The sequence below is a fragment of the Zalophus californianus genome, chromosome 3 (genome assembly GCF_009762305.2).
Source record: "Zalophus californianus isolate mZalCal1 chromosome 3, mZalCal1.pri.v2, whole genome shotgun sequence".
Lineage (NCBI taxonomy): Eukaryota > Metazoa > Chordata > Mammalia > Carnivora > Otariidae > Zalophus > Zalophus californianus.
In genome coordinates, this window is record NC_045597.1 from 188,464,756 (window position 1) to 188,484,277 (window position 19,522).

General features: G+C 44.5%; 1 protein-coding gene across 6 annotated transcripts in view; it reads left to right on the forward strand.

Moving 5' to 3' along the window:
• DGKD (diacylglycerol kinase delta) overlaps positions 1 to 19,522 on the forward strand; it is a 119,209-nt gene that overhangs the window by 13,416 nt on the left and 86,271 nt on the right. For 3 of the 6 annotated variants that reach the window (XM_035726677.1, XM_035726675.1, XM_035726679.1), the window contains exons 2-3: positions 11,751 to 11,861; positions 13,544 to 13,624. In XM_035726677.1, the coding sequence (XP_035582570.1) occupies positions 11,751 to 11,861; positions 13,544 to 13,624 (192 nt within the window). Of the gene's footprint in view, positions 1 to 9,506; positions 9,702 to 9,861; positions 9,881 to 11,750; positions 11,862 to 13,543; positions 13,625 to 19,522 lie in introns of those variants that run through there. The other 3 variants (XM_035726678.1, XM_035726680.1, XM_035726676.1) reach the window with 3 other exon arrangements.

Consider the following 19,522-nt stretch of genomic DNA (forward strand, 5'->3'; position numbering starts at 1 on the left):
CAGAGAGGCAGTGTGTACAGAATGCCATTCAGCTGTGTGCAAAATACCGTGCATAGGAAGTAAGATGAAGAAAGTTTCCAAACTGATGCCAGGGATTGTGCCCTGATACCAGGGGTGGTGCAGTGTGGATTATTTTTATTTTTACTTTTGTGAATTTTCTAAAATGAGCACATTGTATACTAAAGAAAACAAAAACAAAAGCTTAACATGCTGTCCTTCAATTGAGGTTTCCTGGCATGGGTGGTATAAGATGCTCTGTGCAGGTAGCAGAAGATGGAGAAAAGTCTGCCCTTAGTCTGTTCTCTGGAATGTCCTGAAACACAGTTGAAATAGTTCCAGCTGTCAGATCAAAACAGATGAAGTGTAAGGAGCCAGATATACAAAGGGCATGACTTGTAAAAACATAGGATTTAAACTTCATAGTATCCTAATGAATACATTATATGCAGTATTTCAGTCATGTTCCCCTTTGTTTAAACTTTTAACTCCTGTGTTGAAAATAATGCTACACTTTTCTAAGCAGAGTTCAAGGTCTTGATATAAATAAGATACATATTTTTAAAAAGATATATTTGAACCTGACCTTGAAACTATTTCATATATGAAATGCTGTCTGTGTTTTAGATTTGCTCATAATTATTTCAGTGTCCTTAAGCATTTGAAAAGATGAACCAGAAACAGGTGACAGAGAAACCCAAAAAAGCAGATCTGGTCACAATATATTTGGAAAAGCAGATTATTAAATAATTTGTATATTACATAACTGCACTTTTCTGTCTTATTGATGCACCGAGAACACACTGGAAGGATGTTATCGCAGGATGTCAGTGGCAGGTGTTAGCAGTGGCTGGACCGAGTGTTCTCAAGTGAAGAAAAAGCACTTCCCGTAAGCACGGCAGCCCAGAGGCGGCTGCTTCACACAGGACTCTATTTCTGCCTTCTGTCTGAAAACGGGCAAGGGGGCACTGGAACGCAGGGAAGAGGCCTTTGAGTAGTGATGGTTATAACACTGCTTTGCATTCGTGTTGCCCTTTGCAGCGCGTGTGCATTTCCTGCTCTGGGCAGCACCCCCTGAGGTGGGGTCTGCAGGTCAGGAACTGGGGCGTAGGGGAGTGGCTGCCTTTAGCCGCAGTGGTAGCAGCTCCAGGCCTTGAATTCAGGCCTCTGGTGTGTTTCATTCACTTCTGAGTTTCCAGAGCACCCTGTCTGTACCTCTGATGGAAATTTCCAAACATACACAAAAACAGGGAGAGGAGTTTTCATCAGTCACCCAGTCTAAGCAGTCGTCAGCATTGTGTCTTTCTTGTTTCCTCTCTCCCCAGCCCCGAGCCCCGCTGTCTTCTGAGTATTTAAAGCAAATTCCTATGATACTTCTTACTTTGTAAAAGTATCCCTCTATCAGTGCACAGTTTCCTTAAGGGTCAAGGGTCCTGTCTCTTTCATCATCATATTCCCAGCCATACTTGCACTTAAGTGTTCAGTAAATATTTGTTGAAACAAAGAGTGCATTTCATTCCACCAGTCCGTGGGGAGGATTGTGCTCTGTAGGCTCACAGCAGCCAGGCCAGGCTGTGGTGCCTTGACTGCGCCACAGCGTGTGTGTGTGTGTGTGTGTGTGTGTGTGTGTGTGTACTTGGAAGTCGCTCCTGCTGCTGTGTGTGTGTGTGTGTGTGTGTGTGTGTGTGTGTGTGTGTACTTGGAAGTCGCTCCTGCTGCTGGTGGTTGGCTTCGCCCACGTTGGTGTGCGGTGGGGATGGTTGTGCCCCCCGACACGTGCACATCTTCCATGCGCTCACCCCAGGGAAGTGGGAGGATTAGTTGTGACTGTGGTTTAGTCTTACTTGTTTTTTTTTTTTATTAAAAAAAATTTTTTTTTTAAAAGATTTTATTTATGGGGCGCCTGAGTGGCTCAGTTGGTTGAGCAACTGCCTTCGGCTCAGGTCATGATCCTGGAGTCCCGGGATCGAGTCCCGCATCGGGCTCCCTGTTCAGCAGGGAGTCTGCTTCTCCCTCTGACCCTCCCCCCTCTCATGTTCTCTCTCTCTATCTCATTCTCTCTCTCAAATAAATAAATAAATAAAATCTTTTAAAAAAAGATTTTATTTATTTATTTGACAGACACAGCGAGAGAGGGAACACAAGTGGGGGGCGGGTGGGGGAGAGAGAAGCAGACTTCCTGCGGAGCAGGGAGCCCGATGCAGGGCTTCCATCCCAGGGCCCTGGGATCATGACCTGAGCCAAAGGCAGTCGCCTAACAACTGAGCCACCCAGGAGCCCCTAGTCTTACTTGTAAGAACAAACAAAAGAAAACCTTTCATTGAGCATACTTTTTAATTTTTTCACTTGATATCAAAATGTGGAAAGAGTGGAAATCAGACATACTTGGGCTTGAACCCCACGTCTGTCCCTTCTCTGTGGACATAGGTCCTCTCTGGATCTCAATTTCTTCATATAGGAAATGGGGTAGTAACTCTTTATGGTGGTGAAGATCATATGAGATCCTGAGGCTTCCTAAGTTCCTGGTGCAGAGTAGGCCCTGCACACGCACTGACTCTGTCTTCTCCCTGCCCATGTTTGTGAGGTAGGGGAATGCGCACAGTGCCTCTCTTAGGCGGGTTGTTGTTTAGATGGAGTGGGGTCATCTGTGGAGGCCCTTAGATGGGGTCCAGTGAGAGTTGTCCTGGGTGCTGCACCCGGTGGCGGCGGCCTCCCTTCCGTGGGAGTCCTTTTACAATTTTGTACCTTCTAGAGGGCTGGCTTCCTTCCCTGTCTCGTCTGCTCTGGCCCTCCCCCACCCAGAGGGAACCATTCAACCATTTTTATTATTTTATTGTTTTGGTTAATTCTTCCATTGTTTCTGTTTGAAAATTTGAAAATAATAATATATACACATCATTGCTTTTAAGTTTTATCTCTGCACGCACACACACACCCACCCACCCACACCCACACACCCACCCTCCTTACACAAAAGGTAGCAGGCTCCATATGTGTTCTGCACCTTTCTTTTTTCCACTTAATAGAATCTGGAGATCATTTCATAGCTATATAAAGATCTTCCTCATTCCTTTAACGACCGAATAGTATTCTTTTTGTTTTGTTTTGTTTTGTTTTTTAATGTACCATAGCTTATTCAACCACTTGCATTATTTTCAGTCTTTTGCTATAATATTTTGCAGTGGATAGCCTTGTATGGACTTCATTTTATGCTCTTTGCCAGAGTATCTGTGGGATGGGCTCCTTGGAGTGGGCATGCAGGGTGAAAGGGTAGATGTGTGGGTTTGTTAGGTTTTGGCAGGCCCCGGCCCTCAGGGCTCACCCCAGGCCCTGTTGGACCAGTGGTGCCCCCAGTACTGGTTTCCCCACAGCCTCGCCCATGGTGCCTCTTTGTTTTTTTTCTGTCAATCCCATGATGATAATGTATTTTAGTTTAGTTTTTTTTTTTTAAATGACATAGGTCAAGCATATTTTCATGTGTTTAAGGGCCATTTTTACTTATTTTTTTGTGAACGGATTCTTTTAGTTTTTACCCATTTTTCTACCAGATTGTTAGTTTATTCTCAAATTTTAGAAGCTCTTATACATTAGGGATATTAGCCCTCTATGATATTTTGCAGAAAGTTTCCTCAGATCGTGCTGTGCTTGGGCACCGGGGTGATTAGGATCATGAATATAGCCTCAGCCCTTGGGACCTCCTTGATCTGGCCAGGGAGTCAGCCACATGGTGGAGGGTCGTAGGCTTGCATTGTGCACGACAGCTAGCTCTGCCTGGGGAGTTGGAAAGGCCCCTGGAGGTGGTGGCATTTGAGCTGGGTCTCAAGCACAGGAGTTTTCTATCCGCAGTAAGATTCCAGGCAGAGGAAGGATCTGTCCAACAGCATAGGCTTATTAGCTGGTGTGTTTGGGTCAGATGGGTCAGGGTTCTGGGGCTGAGGTAGTAGGCCCTGGGGTGGGTGGGAGAGGAGCCTCTTGGATTGGAAAGAGCCCTGAACGCCATGGTTGGCTTCCCTCCAAGATGCAGGAGAACCAGGGATGTTTGTAAGTGGGCTGGGCCACTTTGCTTAGGGCAGGGTGCCTATTCATGTCCTCAGGGGAGCTTTTAAACTCTGTGGCTACCTGGGCCCCTGTTGGGGGGGTGGCTGGCAGTGTTTCAGAACTTGCTAGGTAATGCTGCTGCCAGTGGGAGTTGAGTACCTGCAGAAGACTGGAAGCAGGTTGGAGGGAGGATGGTAGAGAATGGAGGACGGGGGCCCCCAGACTTCAGTGTGCTCAGGTACCTCCTGGGGCTCTGGTCAGAAATTCACATTCTCAGGATTTAGGAGCAGTGAATTGCTCCTTTCACAAGTGTTCCAGGGATTCTAATAGTGGTGGACTGGGTCACCCTTGAGAGACACTAAGACACAGAGATAGGAGACAGAATAATTTAAGCCCAAGGTGGGGATCTGAACTAAGCTGATGGCAGAGGGCCTGAAGATGGACCAGACTCTTAAGTGATTTTAAAGTGGGGTCAGGACTGGATAACCAGTTAGGGATGGGGAGTGAAGGTGGAACAAGTTGCGTATGCCTGATGCTTCTTTCAGCTTTGATGATGCTCTTAACTAAAGAGATACGGGCAGTGGGAGAGCAAGTTAGAAAGTGAGGGGGTGATGAGGCTGGTTTGACATGAGTTACATTTAGAATGTGAGGCCTTGGACCGTGAGGACACCAGCGTTTGGTGATAGAACAGCCACTGATGGTGACCGAGCAGGAGCTAACTCAGCCAACCCACCTTTAGTAGACAGGAATGCATTTGCAGATTGATGATGCCTTTAGGACCCCACACTGTGCTCTCCGCCCCACGACCTTTAGGCTGCTGGCTCCCTGCTCACGGTCTCCCCATGGCTGCCACTGCTCTAGACATGGTGTCTGCGTTCACGGCGAGAGGGATGGGGAAGGGGGACTCGAAGCCACACATGTTCTCACACATGGGTGAAGCAGCTCCCTTGCCTTCCCAGCCCTGGCAGGACATCTGTGTAGGTCTCTGTGACCACGTCTGAATCATGTGGCCAGGGCTGGGGAAGTGTGATCAGCGTTGTGATGTTGGCTGCACTTGGTACTAAAACCAGCCCACTCAGAACTGAGAGCGCATTAGCAAAGAGGAGCTATACAGCAGTAATAGGAGAGCCCTCAGATTTAGGGAAGGTGGTTGGGAACTCCAAATGAAGGGCAGATCAAGGAGCAGCTCTTTTGGGGAATTTGGGCATTACTCTTCAGGGCCCACTTTTTGGTTTTCTGCTTTGGTCCTTCCTCATAATACTGGGGACAGGAATGGGACATTTTCCTAATTCTCAGTTACATAGGGGCTTTGGGACATGGTTGCTTTTAATCTTGCAGGCAGCATGTTAAAGGAGGAAAACCAGGGTAGTGGCAAAGGGCAAGATGGCTTCTCTTGATTGGTAAGAAAAGAATGGCGCTGTCCTTTTTTTGTGAGTTATAGCATTTTTGGGGTCTTTAGAAAAAAACTCATGTGGGGCACCTTTGTGTTGTATTGGTGGCACCAGATACAGGGTCTGGCTCTGTGGAGTTGAGAGGACTTCTCCAGCACAGCAGTAACCCACGTGTGGCTCGGGTCTCTCATTCCTGCTGGTTGTTGGTGCCGTGGAGACACTGATGTGTCAACATTCACTTGTGGCCCAAGGTGTGCAGACCTCTCAGCTTCAGATAGGATGTGATAAGACCGGGTGGTAGGTAGGCAGGGGAGTTGTAGGTAAGTTGCAGGCAGTTCTGAATCAGAATGAATCCAGATGAATTTGTGGATGGTGTTTTGAATTGATGAAGCTACCTTTGCTTAATTTATTTAAATCAGAGTTATCAGTAGATTTTTATGATTCATTTTGCCAACAAATATTTTTGGTCTGCTGTCCAGGCCCCAGGTTTGAATTCTGGTTCGTCTTGTTACTAGTTGTGTGGCCTTGAGTGACTTACTTAATTCTTTGGACCCTCAGTTCCCTAATTTGTAAAATGGGAATATTACTGCATAACTCCGAAGTTGATGGAAGGTTAATAGGTAAAAATGCCTCCTATGTATTTGGTAAATATGATGGGTACTCAGTAAGCATTTAAAATAAACTCTAGGTCTTTGGGTATGTCATACATGCCTTATTTTTATGAATAAACCATACTGTTTATGGTATTCATATCCTATAAATCATAGAAGGTTTGAGATAAGAGTGAGGGGGGCCTCATGTTTCTTTGTGATCTGTTAGTAGGCGTTTAACTGTGGACAAGTTTATACAGTCTCTCCTTGCCCAGTTTTTTTTATTTGCCAATTGGAATATTAGCATGTGTTTGTCCTATTAAGAAGGCAAGCAGATGTAAAAAATGCTCATGAAAATTTCAAGTGATATGCAAATTTAAGGTAATAAGTTTTACTAGCTTTTTTTCCACAGAAACATTTTAATAGTTCTTTTATGTATTAACTTTTATGCTAATATCCCCACTTTTTTGAACTTTGTGAATTTGGATGATGTGGACTAATACCAGGTTTATGTAGGTTTTTATTGGAGGACTAAAAAGGTTTAAGGACAAGTAGATCGCTGATGTGAACATTGGACTAGATTTTCACACCTTTCTCCTTTATCTTTCCCCTTCTTTCCTGGCTTGCCTACAGCCCCTGGCCCTGTCCACTCAGGCAGGCTGGTCATCAGGAACACGCGCAAATTCTCACACTTAACCCACACGAGATGCTGATGGCACCAGTGGAGCTCTGCCTGAGATTTTACTTCTGTCCCATGCTGAGTAACATGCATGTAAATGTCAGTGCAGCATAAACGCGTGTAATAAACTGCATGTGTGAACCCAGCAGAGCATCAGGATGTCGCCCCCAGGGATCCTTTCTGTCCAGCACACTGCCCTTCAGCATCTCTTAGTCACCATTGGACTTGCTCCACTTCATGCCTTCTGCCAGTTTTCCATTTAGTAGTTGCTTTTTCTTGTTACTGTTTTGCAGGGGTTCTTAGAATGTTCTGGATGCTGGCTCTGGCCATTGGCAGTATGGCATGTATCTTCTCCCAGACCGTGGCTTCCCTCTTCCCTTTGTGAGGTTCTTTGATCAACAGAAGTTCTCATTTGGAATATAGTTGGCTTTAGCAGTTTTATAGTTTGTGTTTAATATTTTTTCAATCCTATTTAAGACTCCCTTCCCCCAATTCCAAGGTCATAGGCAATTCTCCTTGATTGTCTGCTGAAACTTTTAAAGTTTGGCCTTTTGCATTGCATCCGTAGCCCACGTGTGTGAGGCGGAGGGCTGAGAGCATTTTTGCCCTTGGATAACCTGTTGTCTTAGGCCCGGCCACTGACTGGTCCCTCCTTGCCCCCAGCTAGAGATGCTGCTGCTGTCACTTGTCAAGCTTTCAAGTCTGCCAGCATCTATTTCTGGGCTGTCCTGAGCCCCAAATGCTGCCTCTAGTCATTTGCTTTAAGGAATAGTCCAGGACAGGCACAGACTGTTTGGTTGTAGCGCTATACTTCGAAGCAATGTTGATGGTATAGAGCGGGATGCGTTCCACATGTTCTAGCAGCCCAAGTGAGTTGAGTGATACAGGCACATCAGTACATGGAAATATTCTGCAGCTGAGAAAGATATACTCACTAATATGGAAGGGTGTTGACAATGTATCATAACAAAAAATAGGAAGTTCAAGTACGGTATGTGCACTGTGATCCCATGTTTATAAAAAGTTAAGAAACATGTGGGTTAAAAAACCCCACCTGCCAACTTTGCTTCCTCCCATCCCAGTCACCAATGGTGCGCTGTGCTCTGGCTTCGCCCTGGCAGGTCCTCCTCCGGCTCCTCCCACTTGGTATCATGAGTGTGGCCTCCTGGGGGCTTTCTCCTTGCCTCTGGCCTTGTGCCCACTTTCTTCTATCCTCCTTTGGGTTCCTACCTCTCTGTACCCAAGCTTGGTGTCCCAGGGTTCCTGGTCCCCTGTGCCTGCCCTCCTTCTGCTCCTTTTCCATATGGGTCTTACCAAGGCATCTCCTCTGTTAAACCTTTTCTCACACCCTGACCTCATATCCGCTGCGGTCTCTCTGCTCAGCTCCCCCTGGCATGCTTGAGGACCTCGTGGGCATGCCCCAAACGAAGCCCCCAGCCTCCCCCATGAAACCAGAGTCTTCCTTGCCTCCGTCTGTGGTGGTCTTCTTCCCAGGCACCCCAAGCACTCTCATGTCTGTGTCCCTATCTCCCTCCCAGAGGTTCAGTGTTGCTGGCTGCCCTCTTATAAGAGTTTCTGGACTGTTCTGCGTGCCTCTAGGTTTCTCTCTGCCTTTCCTCTGTACTGCGGCCAAAACCATCTTTGCAAAGGTATACCCGAGGACCTGAGACCCACAAGCCTGGCTGTCAGTGATCTGGGCACGTTTGACCAGGGCTTGAGGGGCCTGCGCTTGCCTTTCCCTGCCCACTGGTTTGAAACCTTTTTTTTTCCCCTGAAGATTTTATTTCTTAGAGAGACAGCATAAGCCCACAAGCAGGAGGGACAGAGAATCTCAAGTAGACTGCACTGAGCGCAGAGCCCGATGCAGGGCTTGATCCCATGACACAGAGATCACGACCTGAGCAGAAACCAAGAGTTGGATGCTTAACTGACTGCGCCACCCAGGCGCCCCTGGTTTGAAGCCTTTTTAAGGGCATCTCCAGAGCTGCCTTCCTCAGTCCTTTGTTCCTGAGCAGGATGACTAGAGATTTGAGCACCCCCCCGCCCCCCAGCAGGTGCCCAAGCAGTCTCGCCTGTGGGCCAGGTGCTCTCTGTCTGCTCACCGTGGGTGGCTGTGGCACCCAGGGCCACGCTTAGACTGCTGGTTTCATCCCTGGAGTCCAGCTTGGGGATTTACTTCCTCTCTGGAGGTAGGCGCGGGCTCACTTTCCCACTCTGATTCTCAGTGCCTGCATGTGTTTCGAATCTGTCCTTTCTTATTTCCAGTAGTAATGAAGGTACCCTGGATTGCTTGAAGGACAGAGTGGGCCCTTCTGTTTGTGCAGAGAACTTGACAAAATGGTTCTAAGAGCCTGGCCGCCCAGCATGTACTGATTGAGCTGTGCTTGAGTCTGGGTTTTTGACTTCTGGTTCTCTGCTCCATTGGGCACGAGGAGGAGCCCTGCCAGCTGAGCAGTGTTTCCTGTGGGTGCCATTTACAAGCTGCCAAATGCAAAACACAGCAGATTATTCAGGGGTGTTATTTTCTTGACCACTTTTAGTTCATTGCTTTTGACTGAGTGTTTAAAAATATTCTGCAGCATATCTATAGTATTCTCGAGCAACGAATCAGGAGAAGAAACGCAGTTTCTGAGAAAGCTTCAAAGAAATACTAGTCTTTATCTTTTCCCCAGCCTTTTCCGCTGAAACCCACCAGAGTCTTTTTCTGAGTGCTCTTGTTCTATAAATAGAACAGCGGCCCTCCTTGGGTAGCCCAAGCTCGCAGTGCTCATCCGCTTTCTGAACGATTTGTGTGTGTGTGGTGGAGTGGATTGTATTTTAATTTTGCTTTTCTTTTATGTGTGAGATGTGTGGCAGGAGATGCAAGAAAAAATACTCTAGCATTTATCCTTTAAAGATAACTTATAACTTTTCTGGGTCTGGGCTTGTTGGTTTTGTTGTCTTCTTCTTTTTTTTTTTTTATTTGCATTTAGGAAGGAGATGGAAGTGGTGACTTCCCGTGCAGAGGTAAGGAAAACAGACGCGTGGGGGCGAGGAGATGTGCCTTCGCCTGTAAGCAAGTCCTGTGAGGTCAAGGAGGAGAGGCTGTCCCGGAGCTCGGTGCGGGCGCTTGTGGGTCTGCATCGCTGTGCACAGACGTAGCTATTCTGGATCTCCGAAGAGCACGTTGCCATGAGTGTCCACGTGTATGTGGCTCCGAAAAGAATGTTAGGAAACAACCTGCTAGTCCTTCTGTATGGGGGATGGTTTCTACCTGCAACTCCTGGGATCCGAGTGCACGCGTTCTCTGTGGCTCGGCACAGTTCCCACCCTTGAGAACAGCAGTGCCTTCGTTTAGTTAAGGATGGCAGTTTCAGATTCTGTGACTGTAGTTGCATGTCTGTTCCTTTGATCATTGGGTGAGGTTGTGGTCTTCTCTCTGCCGCTGGCACTCTTTAATTACCTGGGAGAGCGGGTGGGTGATGTCCTCAGAAGTAGGGGGGAGGCATGTGCCACAGAACGAGGAGGGAGATTCCACAGTAGTTCTTCTCCTGGGAGTTGGAGAAGATTGCTGTTTGTACCACGAGGCCGGCCGGCCGGCCAGCACAGCTCCCGTGACACCTGGCCCACGGTCACGAGCTGGCCTGTGCAGCCTCCCCTGTCTGGGAAGCTGCCTGAGAGGTATCCTGTGGTGGGGACAAAGAGGGGAGCAGTGGCCTGCACTCCCAGGCCTCCCCCCGGCCCCCCAGGCGCTGTGTGGCTCAGGTTGGGGTGCCGGTGCATGGCCCCGTGTTGGTGGTGTGTGTGGTATCAGGGGCGTTCTTCGGCGTTCTTCTCAGGATTGGGGTTAGCTGCATCCCAAGTTCCCTCCCTGCTCTGTTTGGAGTTGGCTGGTGGAGGGACCAGATCGCGCCGGTGTTCTGCTCTTGCCTTCGGATGTGTTTGGGTTACGTGAGGTTTCTGTGTCTGGTTTCATCTTATGTCGTCTTCAGTAGCCACAGGTCCCCAGGTGCTTTGGACAGATAACTATCTTTAAAAAGTTACTTAAAGTGCAAAGCTATATGGGATTAGGTAATTCATCTAAAACATCTCTGAACCGGTATTGGTGTATTGGAGCAGAGTTGTTGTGCATTCTGTCTGATTCCACAGTGAGACTTCTTGTACAATGGCCATTTCTGGCAGCTAAGGAAAAAGAAGTATGCACATGCCGAGAACCAGGCTCTTGTTTCAGGCACGTTGTTTATTCATTTTGACTCTTCGTGGCTCCCAGTGGTTCGGATGTCTAATGATCAAGTAGTTCTTTGAGCATTTCACTTCTGGGTGTCCTGAAGGGCTCCCTTGTCCTATTAGACCAGCCCCCGGGACAGCACAAGAGGGGAAACAGCTCCAGGAGAAGCCATGTCCCATTCGTGGCTTTAATTGAGCCAAGGTGAGTGGACTGGACTACCGTCCACCTCGGCTGTTAAGGGAAGGAACTCCAGTTTCATGGTGGACTGATCAGATTTATAGGATGAGAGGAGTTTCAGTGACTTTGGTTGTGGCACTTCTCTCTGACAGTTTGGGTAGAGGCACATGCCTAGCTTGTGAATGGGGTGAGGGTTGAGTCGGGTGCAGGCCTGGAGCTGCCTACCCTATAGCAACCTACGTCGACAGTTTTGGCAACAGGATCCTGAGAAATGGCAGGAGGCCAGGGAACATGGAGACGGGGCCAAGAATAGCTGAAAAATACCAAATGCTGAAGTTGGAGAATGCTCTGGCCCCTTGCTGCTTTCTGTGGCCCTGCGAGTCTTCATGTCCCCTTCTGTTGATCCCTTGGGCATGGCCAGGCACACCGTGGGCCCCTGACACCCTCACTGCTCAGGCACGCCATAGTCCCTTAGAGAATTGTGTAGCCCTCCCGGGCAGCGCGCTTGGCCTGTCCAGAGGCCAGGGTTTAGGGAGAGTGTGAGAAGTACTTCAGTTAGGCCCCTGGCCTAACTGGTCACACACACACTGGCCCGTCCATGTGCGGTTCCGCGGGACGGGCTCGAGGGCACCGTGCAGACGCTTGCTCATGGGTCATTTCTGTGCTTTCAGACTGTCATCAAGGAAGGGATGCTGACCAAACAGAACAATTCATTCCAGCGATCAAAAAGGAGATACTTTAAGCTGCGGGGGCGAACGCTGTACTACGCAAAAACGGCAAAGGTGAGGTGCGGTGGAGACCACTTGAGACCAGACTCGGGAGGGGCTGCAGGGGAGAGGTTCCCTACCGAGTCCGCATCCTGGGACAAACCTCCACTGCTTACGGCTGTTATTTCCAGCGAGTTTGGTAATACTCCAGGGTGCTAGCTTTAATTTGTCTCAAGGGATGTTTTATTTCTTATAAACGTTGGCTTTTACTCACTTTTCTTTTCCTTAATGTCCTATGTCACCATTGGGGAAAGGGGGAAATGTCACAGAAATAATCAAATTACAGTTACAGATCTTTCTTTTGGAAGAATTGGGGGTCACAGGCTTATAAATCTCTTATGGGCTAAAATATCTTTTTTTTCTTTAAAAGCACTTTACTGACAAGTGATTTAGAGAAATGGTCAATTTATAATTGACAAGCAAAAAGCTACAGATATTTAATGTATACACCTTAATGAGTTTGGAGATAAGAAGTACATACGTGTGAAACTAATTGAAGCTGTTTTTGGAGCTGTGTTGGGCTTGTTGGTGTGTGAACAGAACTGTGAAGTTCTGTCTCGAGGCCTCTAGCCGAGCTCCTCCTTCCCCTGTGCCGACTTGTGTGTGAGCTTTGCAGCGAGAGTCACCGGGCTCTAGCGGAAGACAAGGAGCCACTGAAAGCCACTGAATTCCGTCGTGTTTAAGCAAATGTGTGTAAAGCTAGTTTTCATGTTCTGAATACCAGTATTGTATCAGTATTGTTGTCAATACTGATATTTTGGTATTAAAATGTAAATGATTCAGATTCCAAATTTTTTTTTTTTGAGATGTATCCCTAGAGAGTGCAGTAAAATTTGAAATTGAACAGAGCAACTTGTTTAGAGAGGGTTCTGACCACATCCCTCATTAAAAAAAAGAAACCAAAAAAACAAAAAACCACTTATAGTTATTTTAGTTGTGTGTGTGTGGGGGGAGGGGGTTTGGGGGAGGAGGTTCGTTACTTTAAAAGGGTGAGTCTCTTTTCTAAGTCATTAGCATTTCCTCCAGGTGTTCCCAATGGAGTCCTCTTAGCGGGGACAGTAAGGTAAACAGGAGATGGGCGCTGTGGGGATTTGGGGGATAGTGGAGAGGAAATATTCGGTTGGGGGGAAGGTCCCCAGCGTAATTACCAGTCCTCCTTCTGGAGCCTAGCTGTCTCTCTCTCTCCAGGACTAGATTCCTTCTGGTCTGCTCCTTTGTTTTTTTCTCATGGCCAGATCCCTTCTATTTGGGTTGGTCTCTCTTCCTAGAATCATTGATGTTAGCCAGGACCTTTCCCCCTAAGTGTGCTAGCTGGAGGGACAGAGGATCCTCAGGCTGGAGCCCTGCTCCCTCAGGTGGACTCTGTGTGAGGGCATATTTCACATATAAAAGTGAAATGCTGATTACAAAAAATAAATATGGAAATCACAGTGGTTTTTTTGTTTTGTTTTGTTTTTCTCCACTAATGCAATCACTCATGAACTCCTGGCTTAAAAAACACACAGAGCTCTACCTGTGAGCTCTGTGCTCTTGGTTAGAAGCAGGTAGGGTGGATGCAGTCAGTGTTCGTGTAGTTATCAAGTGCTCAAGTTCCGAGGCGCTTGGGCGTTGTGGGTGCTTGGCTGGGGTTGAGGGAGAGTGGCTGGGCCAGGGTGCCTTGGCCCCGCACTGACTATGGTGCCTGTGTCTCTCTCCAGTCCATCATATTTGATGAGGTGGATCTGACAGATGCCAGCGTGGCTGAATCCAGCACCAAGAATGTCAACAACAGTTTCACGGTGAGACTCTGGACCACGCCTTTCTTGATTCCTCACCACATTTTGCTTTCCTTTTTAATTTGAACAAGGGTGTGTGAGCAGTTCAGACCTTTTTATTTTTATTTTTTTCTGATTGGAACACTTCCTGGCAAATTTTGAATTTAATGTTGAAAATAATAGAATAGTTGGAGGAAAACAGAATTTGGCACATGTAAGCTCAAATGAACAAGAGGGTCCAAGTGAATTTTTTAACATGTTGTTGTTTACATTTCTCTAACAGTTTTGTACAGAGGTTTGTTTTTTATGATTATTGTAGAAAATTTGGAAAACACAGGAAAATATGTCCAAACAACCATAATTCAGCTACCTCAAAACACATGCTGTTGATACTTTGATATTTTGGTGTGTTTCGTTACATTTAAACTGTTTCCCTCCCTACCCCCAAATTTATAGAAGTTACACTGTACTTTTTGTGAAAGTTCCAAATGCCTAAAATCGTGTGACCTCACTGCCCAGAGGTCGCCAGCTGCTCACTCTGGAGTGTTCCTCTTTATTTCTAAATACCTGTGCCTTGCCCCACGTACACCAGGAGATTGTTATGAGCCTTTTATTTTATACCTGTTTTTTTTTTTCCTCTTGACAATTCATGGTGGACTTTTCCCCATGTCGGTTGATCAAAACGTTCCTCATATTTTTTAATGGCTGTATAGATAGCATTTCTGGTATGACTACAATTTTGGGTTCAGGGGCTGACTTTAAAATCTGTCTGTATTGAGTGTGACTCTAATGGCAGGAATGGAATATTAAAAGTATGTTTCTCTGTATTATTAAGCTAGCCAACCTAGAAGTAAAGTGTGCTCCCTGATTTTTTCTTTTTTTTTTTCCATTCTTTTATAACTCAGTCAAAGTGGGTAATTTTCTTTACATTTAGGATCTGACATTTTGGGTTAGTGTTAGTTTCGGATACTTTCAGGTTTTGTTTTATTTATTTATGGGCTGATTATTGATGTTGCTGAAGTGAATGGGATTTTCCTTCCTCCATTTAGACTTCTACTTATTTTGTTTTGATATAACTAACTACTTGGTTTTGGTTCATGGCTTATCGAATTAGTCAGACTTTCCTGGTGGTCTCTCTTATTCTTCGTTTTACTTGGGATATTTTTATTTTTACTCCATTAATTTTATTGTTTACTTACTGGTTAGGGAGAGACTTTTAAAACTATAAGTGGATTATTTTGTGATTTGTGGCTTTTAGAGTTTTTAATAGGAATAGGTATTTTATTGGGGTGTTTTTGAGCATTAATTTAGTTGATTGTGTTGGTTTTAGGTATTTGTGCATTTCCTAATAATAAATTGTTCTTGGTAACGTTAAATTTTGCAGCCTAATTTTGTGTTTAGAATGTTCCTATCTAATGTGTATGGATGGACATTTCCTTTGGGACAGGAGGTAACTTTTGTTGTGTTTTGATCTCAGAGTTATACTAGCCTCATAAAATTCACTTAGTAACTATCCATAACTTTATGTGTTCCGGAACACTTTATAAAGCTTTAGAATTGATCGTTTCTTGAAAGTATGAGAGAACTTCCTTTAAATTCTCTGTCATAAAGACTAGTCAGAGGGTGGGCGCCTGGGTGGCTCCGTTGGTTAAGCCTCTGCCTTCCGCTCCAGTTGTGATCCAGGGCCCCAGAGCCCCGCATCGGGCTCCCTGCTCGGCAGTGGAGCCTGCTCCTGCCTCTGCCTCTGCCTGCCGCGCCCCCTGCTTGTGCGCGCGCGCTCTCTCTCTCTCTCTCTCTGTCAAATAAATAAATAAAATCTTAAAAAAAGAAAGACTCTTTAGGGGAGGTAAGGCTGTGAAAAGTTTTAGTTTTGCTTTCTGATCATTTGAGCTTTTTTACTCCTTGACTCCATTTTTTTAATTTACTTTCCCACTTATCCCACCTTTAAATTTAGTAGCACGGATTATTTGCATTTTAAACATCAGTGTCTCTGGTTATATCCCTTTTGCATTTCTAATATTATTTGTTTAGCTTTTGTTTTTCTTGTCAGATTTCTTAAACTCCATCCCTTTTGTTGTTTTGGTAAGACAACCAGTTCTTGGATTATTGATCAGTTCCATTTTTCTGGTACCTAATTCAATTTCTGCATTTATATTTATTGTCTCTTTTTTGCTTTTCACAACTTTTAAAAACAACTTACTGATTAGCTGCTTCTTCTGTTGTGTGTGTGTGTATAATTATATTGACAATAAAATTATGAAAATATGAGGGACTCTGAATCGAACTCTGAGTGCCTTTCTGTTCACATTCCAAAAGTTGTTTTTTCTCCCAGTAGAAAAGTGTTACTAGAGACAAATTACTGATCATTCAAGTTATTAAAGAAAATTTTGAATTATATAAATATAAATAGGAAATTTAAAACCATCCATATTCCTATTACCCAAAGATACCTGGTAATATATTTTGGTTGATGTCATCCCACAAATACATTTTATAAAATATGGTTTTTAACCTTCTTTCTTTAGTTAACAATGAGCTTTTCCTCTCAACCTTTAAAATCTTGTTTACTGATGCTACATAGTATTCTAACATATAAATGTGTAAGTTTATTTAAGCAGTCCCTATAGTGAATGTAACGTTTTTTTCCTATCATAAAATTGTGTTATACACTTGTACACAGATCCTTTGGGGCATTTCTGATTATTTCTATAAATTCTTAGAAATGGAATTCCATTTGAGGTACAAAGTTTGAACTTTTAAAAGGCTTTGACAAATAAATGAGGTACTGAATACGTGTTACAGCTTGTATGAGCCTTGAAAACATGATGCTGAGTGAAAGAAGCCAGACACAAAAGGCCACATATCTTGATGATTCCATTGATATGAAATGCCACAATAGGCAAATCTGTAGAGACAGAAAACAGATTAGTGGCCGGGAGGGGGTGTGGAGGAGGGAGGCATGACTGCTGGAGGTACGGATTTTTTTGAGGGGATGACAGAATGTTCTAGAATTACGTACAGGTGGTGGTTGCAGAACTTTGTGAGTATCCTAAAACACAGTGAATTGTATATTTTAAAAGGATGAATTGTGGGGCGCCTGGGTGGCTCAGTCATTAAGCGACTGCCTTCGGCTCAGGTCATGGTCCCAGGGTCTTGGGATCGAGCCCCGCATCGGGCTCCCTGCTCGGCGGGAAGCCTGCTTCTCCCTCTCCCGCTCCCCCTGCTTGTGTTTCCTCTCTCACTGTGTCTCTCTCTGTCAAATAAATAAATAAAATCTTAAAAAAAAAAAAAAGGTGAATTGTGCAGGAATTGTTTCTCAGTAAAAATATAATGGAAGAAATAGGATGATGCTGTGCTTTCGGTACCGTATGAGTTAATATGGAGCTTTGTCAGCCGGATCTGAGAATGAACCCTGATTCATACATTGTCTCTATGGGAAAATGTGTTCTGACTGCCAAACACTTAACTTCCAGATGTAGATCCTGTCTGTGTTGGAGAGACCTCTGGAACTCCATCTCTGTCAGGTAGTCATGGATAATTCCCAGCCTTCAGGGCAGAGGCACCAATTCTTTTGCATTTATTTTCCATTTTGTTAGTGCTTTAAAAACTGCCTTTTCATCTGAGGATGTGCTGAAAGGACCAGAGAAAGATTAATACTGAGGTTCCCCAGAAACATTCCAAGATAAGGAAGCTCATCCCATGAGTGATTCATGATGGCATGTGGAATATGGAGATAAATGGGGAGAACTTGCAGTCCAGTTCCTCCCAGTCATGCTTCTGTAGAGAGTCTGTCAGTTCTGGGGCTGTGGGTGATAGAAATATTTTCTTTGCTTAAAATACACACTTAATGATTATCCCTCTTTCTAACCCCCTGCGGTGTTTGCTGTCTGAACTCTGAACCGGTTGCGTACCATACAGCAAACTGCCAGAGTCTCTGTGCGGGTCTCTCTTCCATTGGCTGGGCCCTTGTGGACTTTGCCAGTGCCTGGCCCACATGCCCAAGGCACGAGGGCAGAATGAACAAATGTATTTGCCCAGAAGCTACGACATTTCCTGGGACATCTCATTTGGTTTTCCAATTATTCCAGTAGTAATTTCCCATTTTCACGATTTCTACTAAAATTGCATGCCTGATACAAACAACGAGTCAATGAAAGCTGCTGCTATCATGAATCAGTTAATGGTTGGGAACCTTTTGTAGCTGGAGAAGCAGGAGTAAATTTCCTCCATAGTGCAAAAGGCTCCATTTTTCTTCCTCCTCCACATGGCCAGAGAGCTGCACTGTAAAGAAATTGGGACCCGTGGGGCAAGAGACTTCAAGGGAGATGTTTGGGGAGAGGAGAGATTTTTTAGACAGGCTGGATGGAAGAGGTAGAACAGACGAGACTTATGTAACTAGACGGGGGTCTGCTTGTCCTCCTAGTCTTTAAGAAGAGAAGCTGGGATGAAGTAAAGACATAAGGATTGCCTTTAGAATCTTCATAGGTGGTGCAGTGGCGGTGGGAGCTTCCGGAAGATGGGGAGCGGAGCTGACAGTGCCCTCTGCCTTCTCACCTTCAAGTGGGGCCCCCTCTCACAAGGCCAAAAACAAAGCGGCGTGAAGAAGAAAAGGGGATTTGCCAACTTTAGATCCCAGCCTCTGTAATAACGTGAAATTGTGTTTTTGATGATTGAACATGTTAATACTAATCATTGAAAACTTAAAGACTTTTGAGACGTCATTGCCCACTTGCCCTTAGAACTTATGTCCACAGGACTTCATGAAAGTTCTCTCTTTCTGTCCTTTTATAAACACCATGTGTTAGCATTTTAGAATATCTTTGCCACTTGGATAGTTTAAAAATGGTAATTTGTTTTGATTTGTTTCTTTGACTATCAAAGTGATGTTGAACATTGGCCACTGAATTTTTCTTTTGATGATTTCTTCCTGTGCTTTCAGATAGTTAGCACTATATTTTTAGGGTTCAAAATTACCTCACTCATTCACTTTCTGTCTAAATCTGCCTTCATTGGTTGTGATAGTTTTAGTGCTTTGTCTTTGTCTTTTTTTTTTTTTTTTAAACTAGATTTCATACACTAATAGCGGGGCTGATGTTAACCAGGTAAAAATACTGTTCATTTTTCCTTTATGCTTCTTCCCATTTTCTAATGTGTTTTAAGATTATTTTTAGCATTATGATCACAAAATTACAGATTTGTGCTGAATGTATATTTTTACTACCATTACTTTCCAAAGGAGTTTGTCAAAGCAGAGTTTCTATTTTACTGGAACTTTATATATTTCAAATAAGTTTTTAGATTGAAAAATGACTTACATACCAAAAAATACACAAATGTGCAAGCTTGATGTGTAATGGCCACTCAGATCAAGTGGTAGAACATCTCCAAGCCCAGAGGGGCTCCCTTCATGATCTGTTAACCTCCCCTCTCCAAATGTAACCACTATCCTGACCTCCAACACTGTAGATTTTTAGTTTTGATCATTTTAGATATTTGATATAAATGACATTATAGTGTATATTATTTTGTGTCTTTGCGATCTATGCATTTCCTAATATCATGGCACTTGGGGGATTTTTCTAGTTGTATTGTTATTATTTCTAGTTTCATTCTACTATAATCAGAAAATATACTTTATGATTTTAATCCTTTGGAATTGTTGAGACTTTTTATGACCCACCAGTTTTCATAAATGTTCCATGTGCATTTGAACATAACTTTGATTCAGTAGTTCCTGTATGCATTTGATTAGGACAAAGGTTTAGTTATTTTTCTCAAATATTTTATAACCTACTGATTTGTTTTTCTGTTTGTCCTATTAGTTATTAGGATTTATTAAAATCCCCTACTGTGATTGTGGACTTCCCTGTTTTTTGTTTTCATTCTATTAGTTTTGCTTTATATATTTAGAGGGTTATTTTT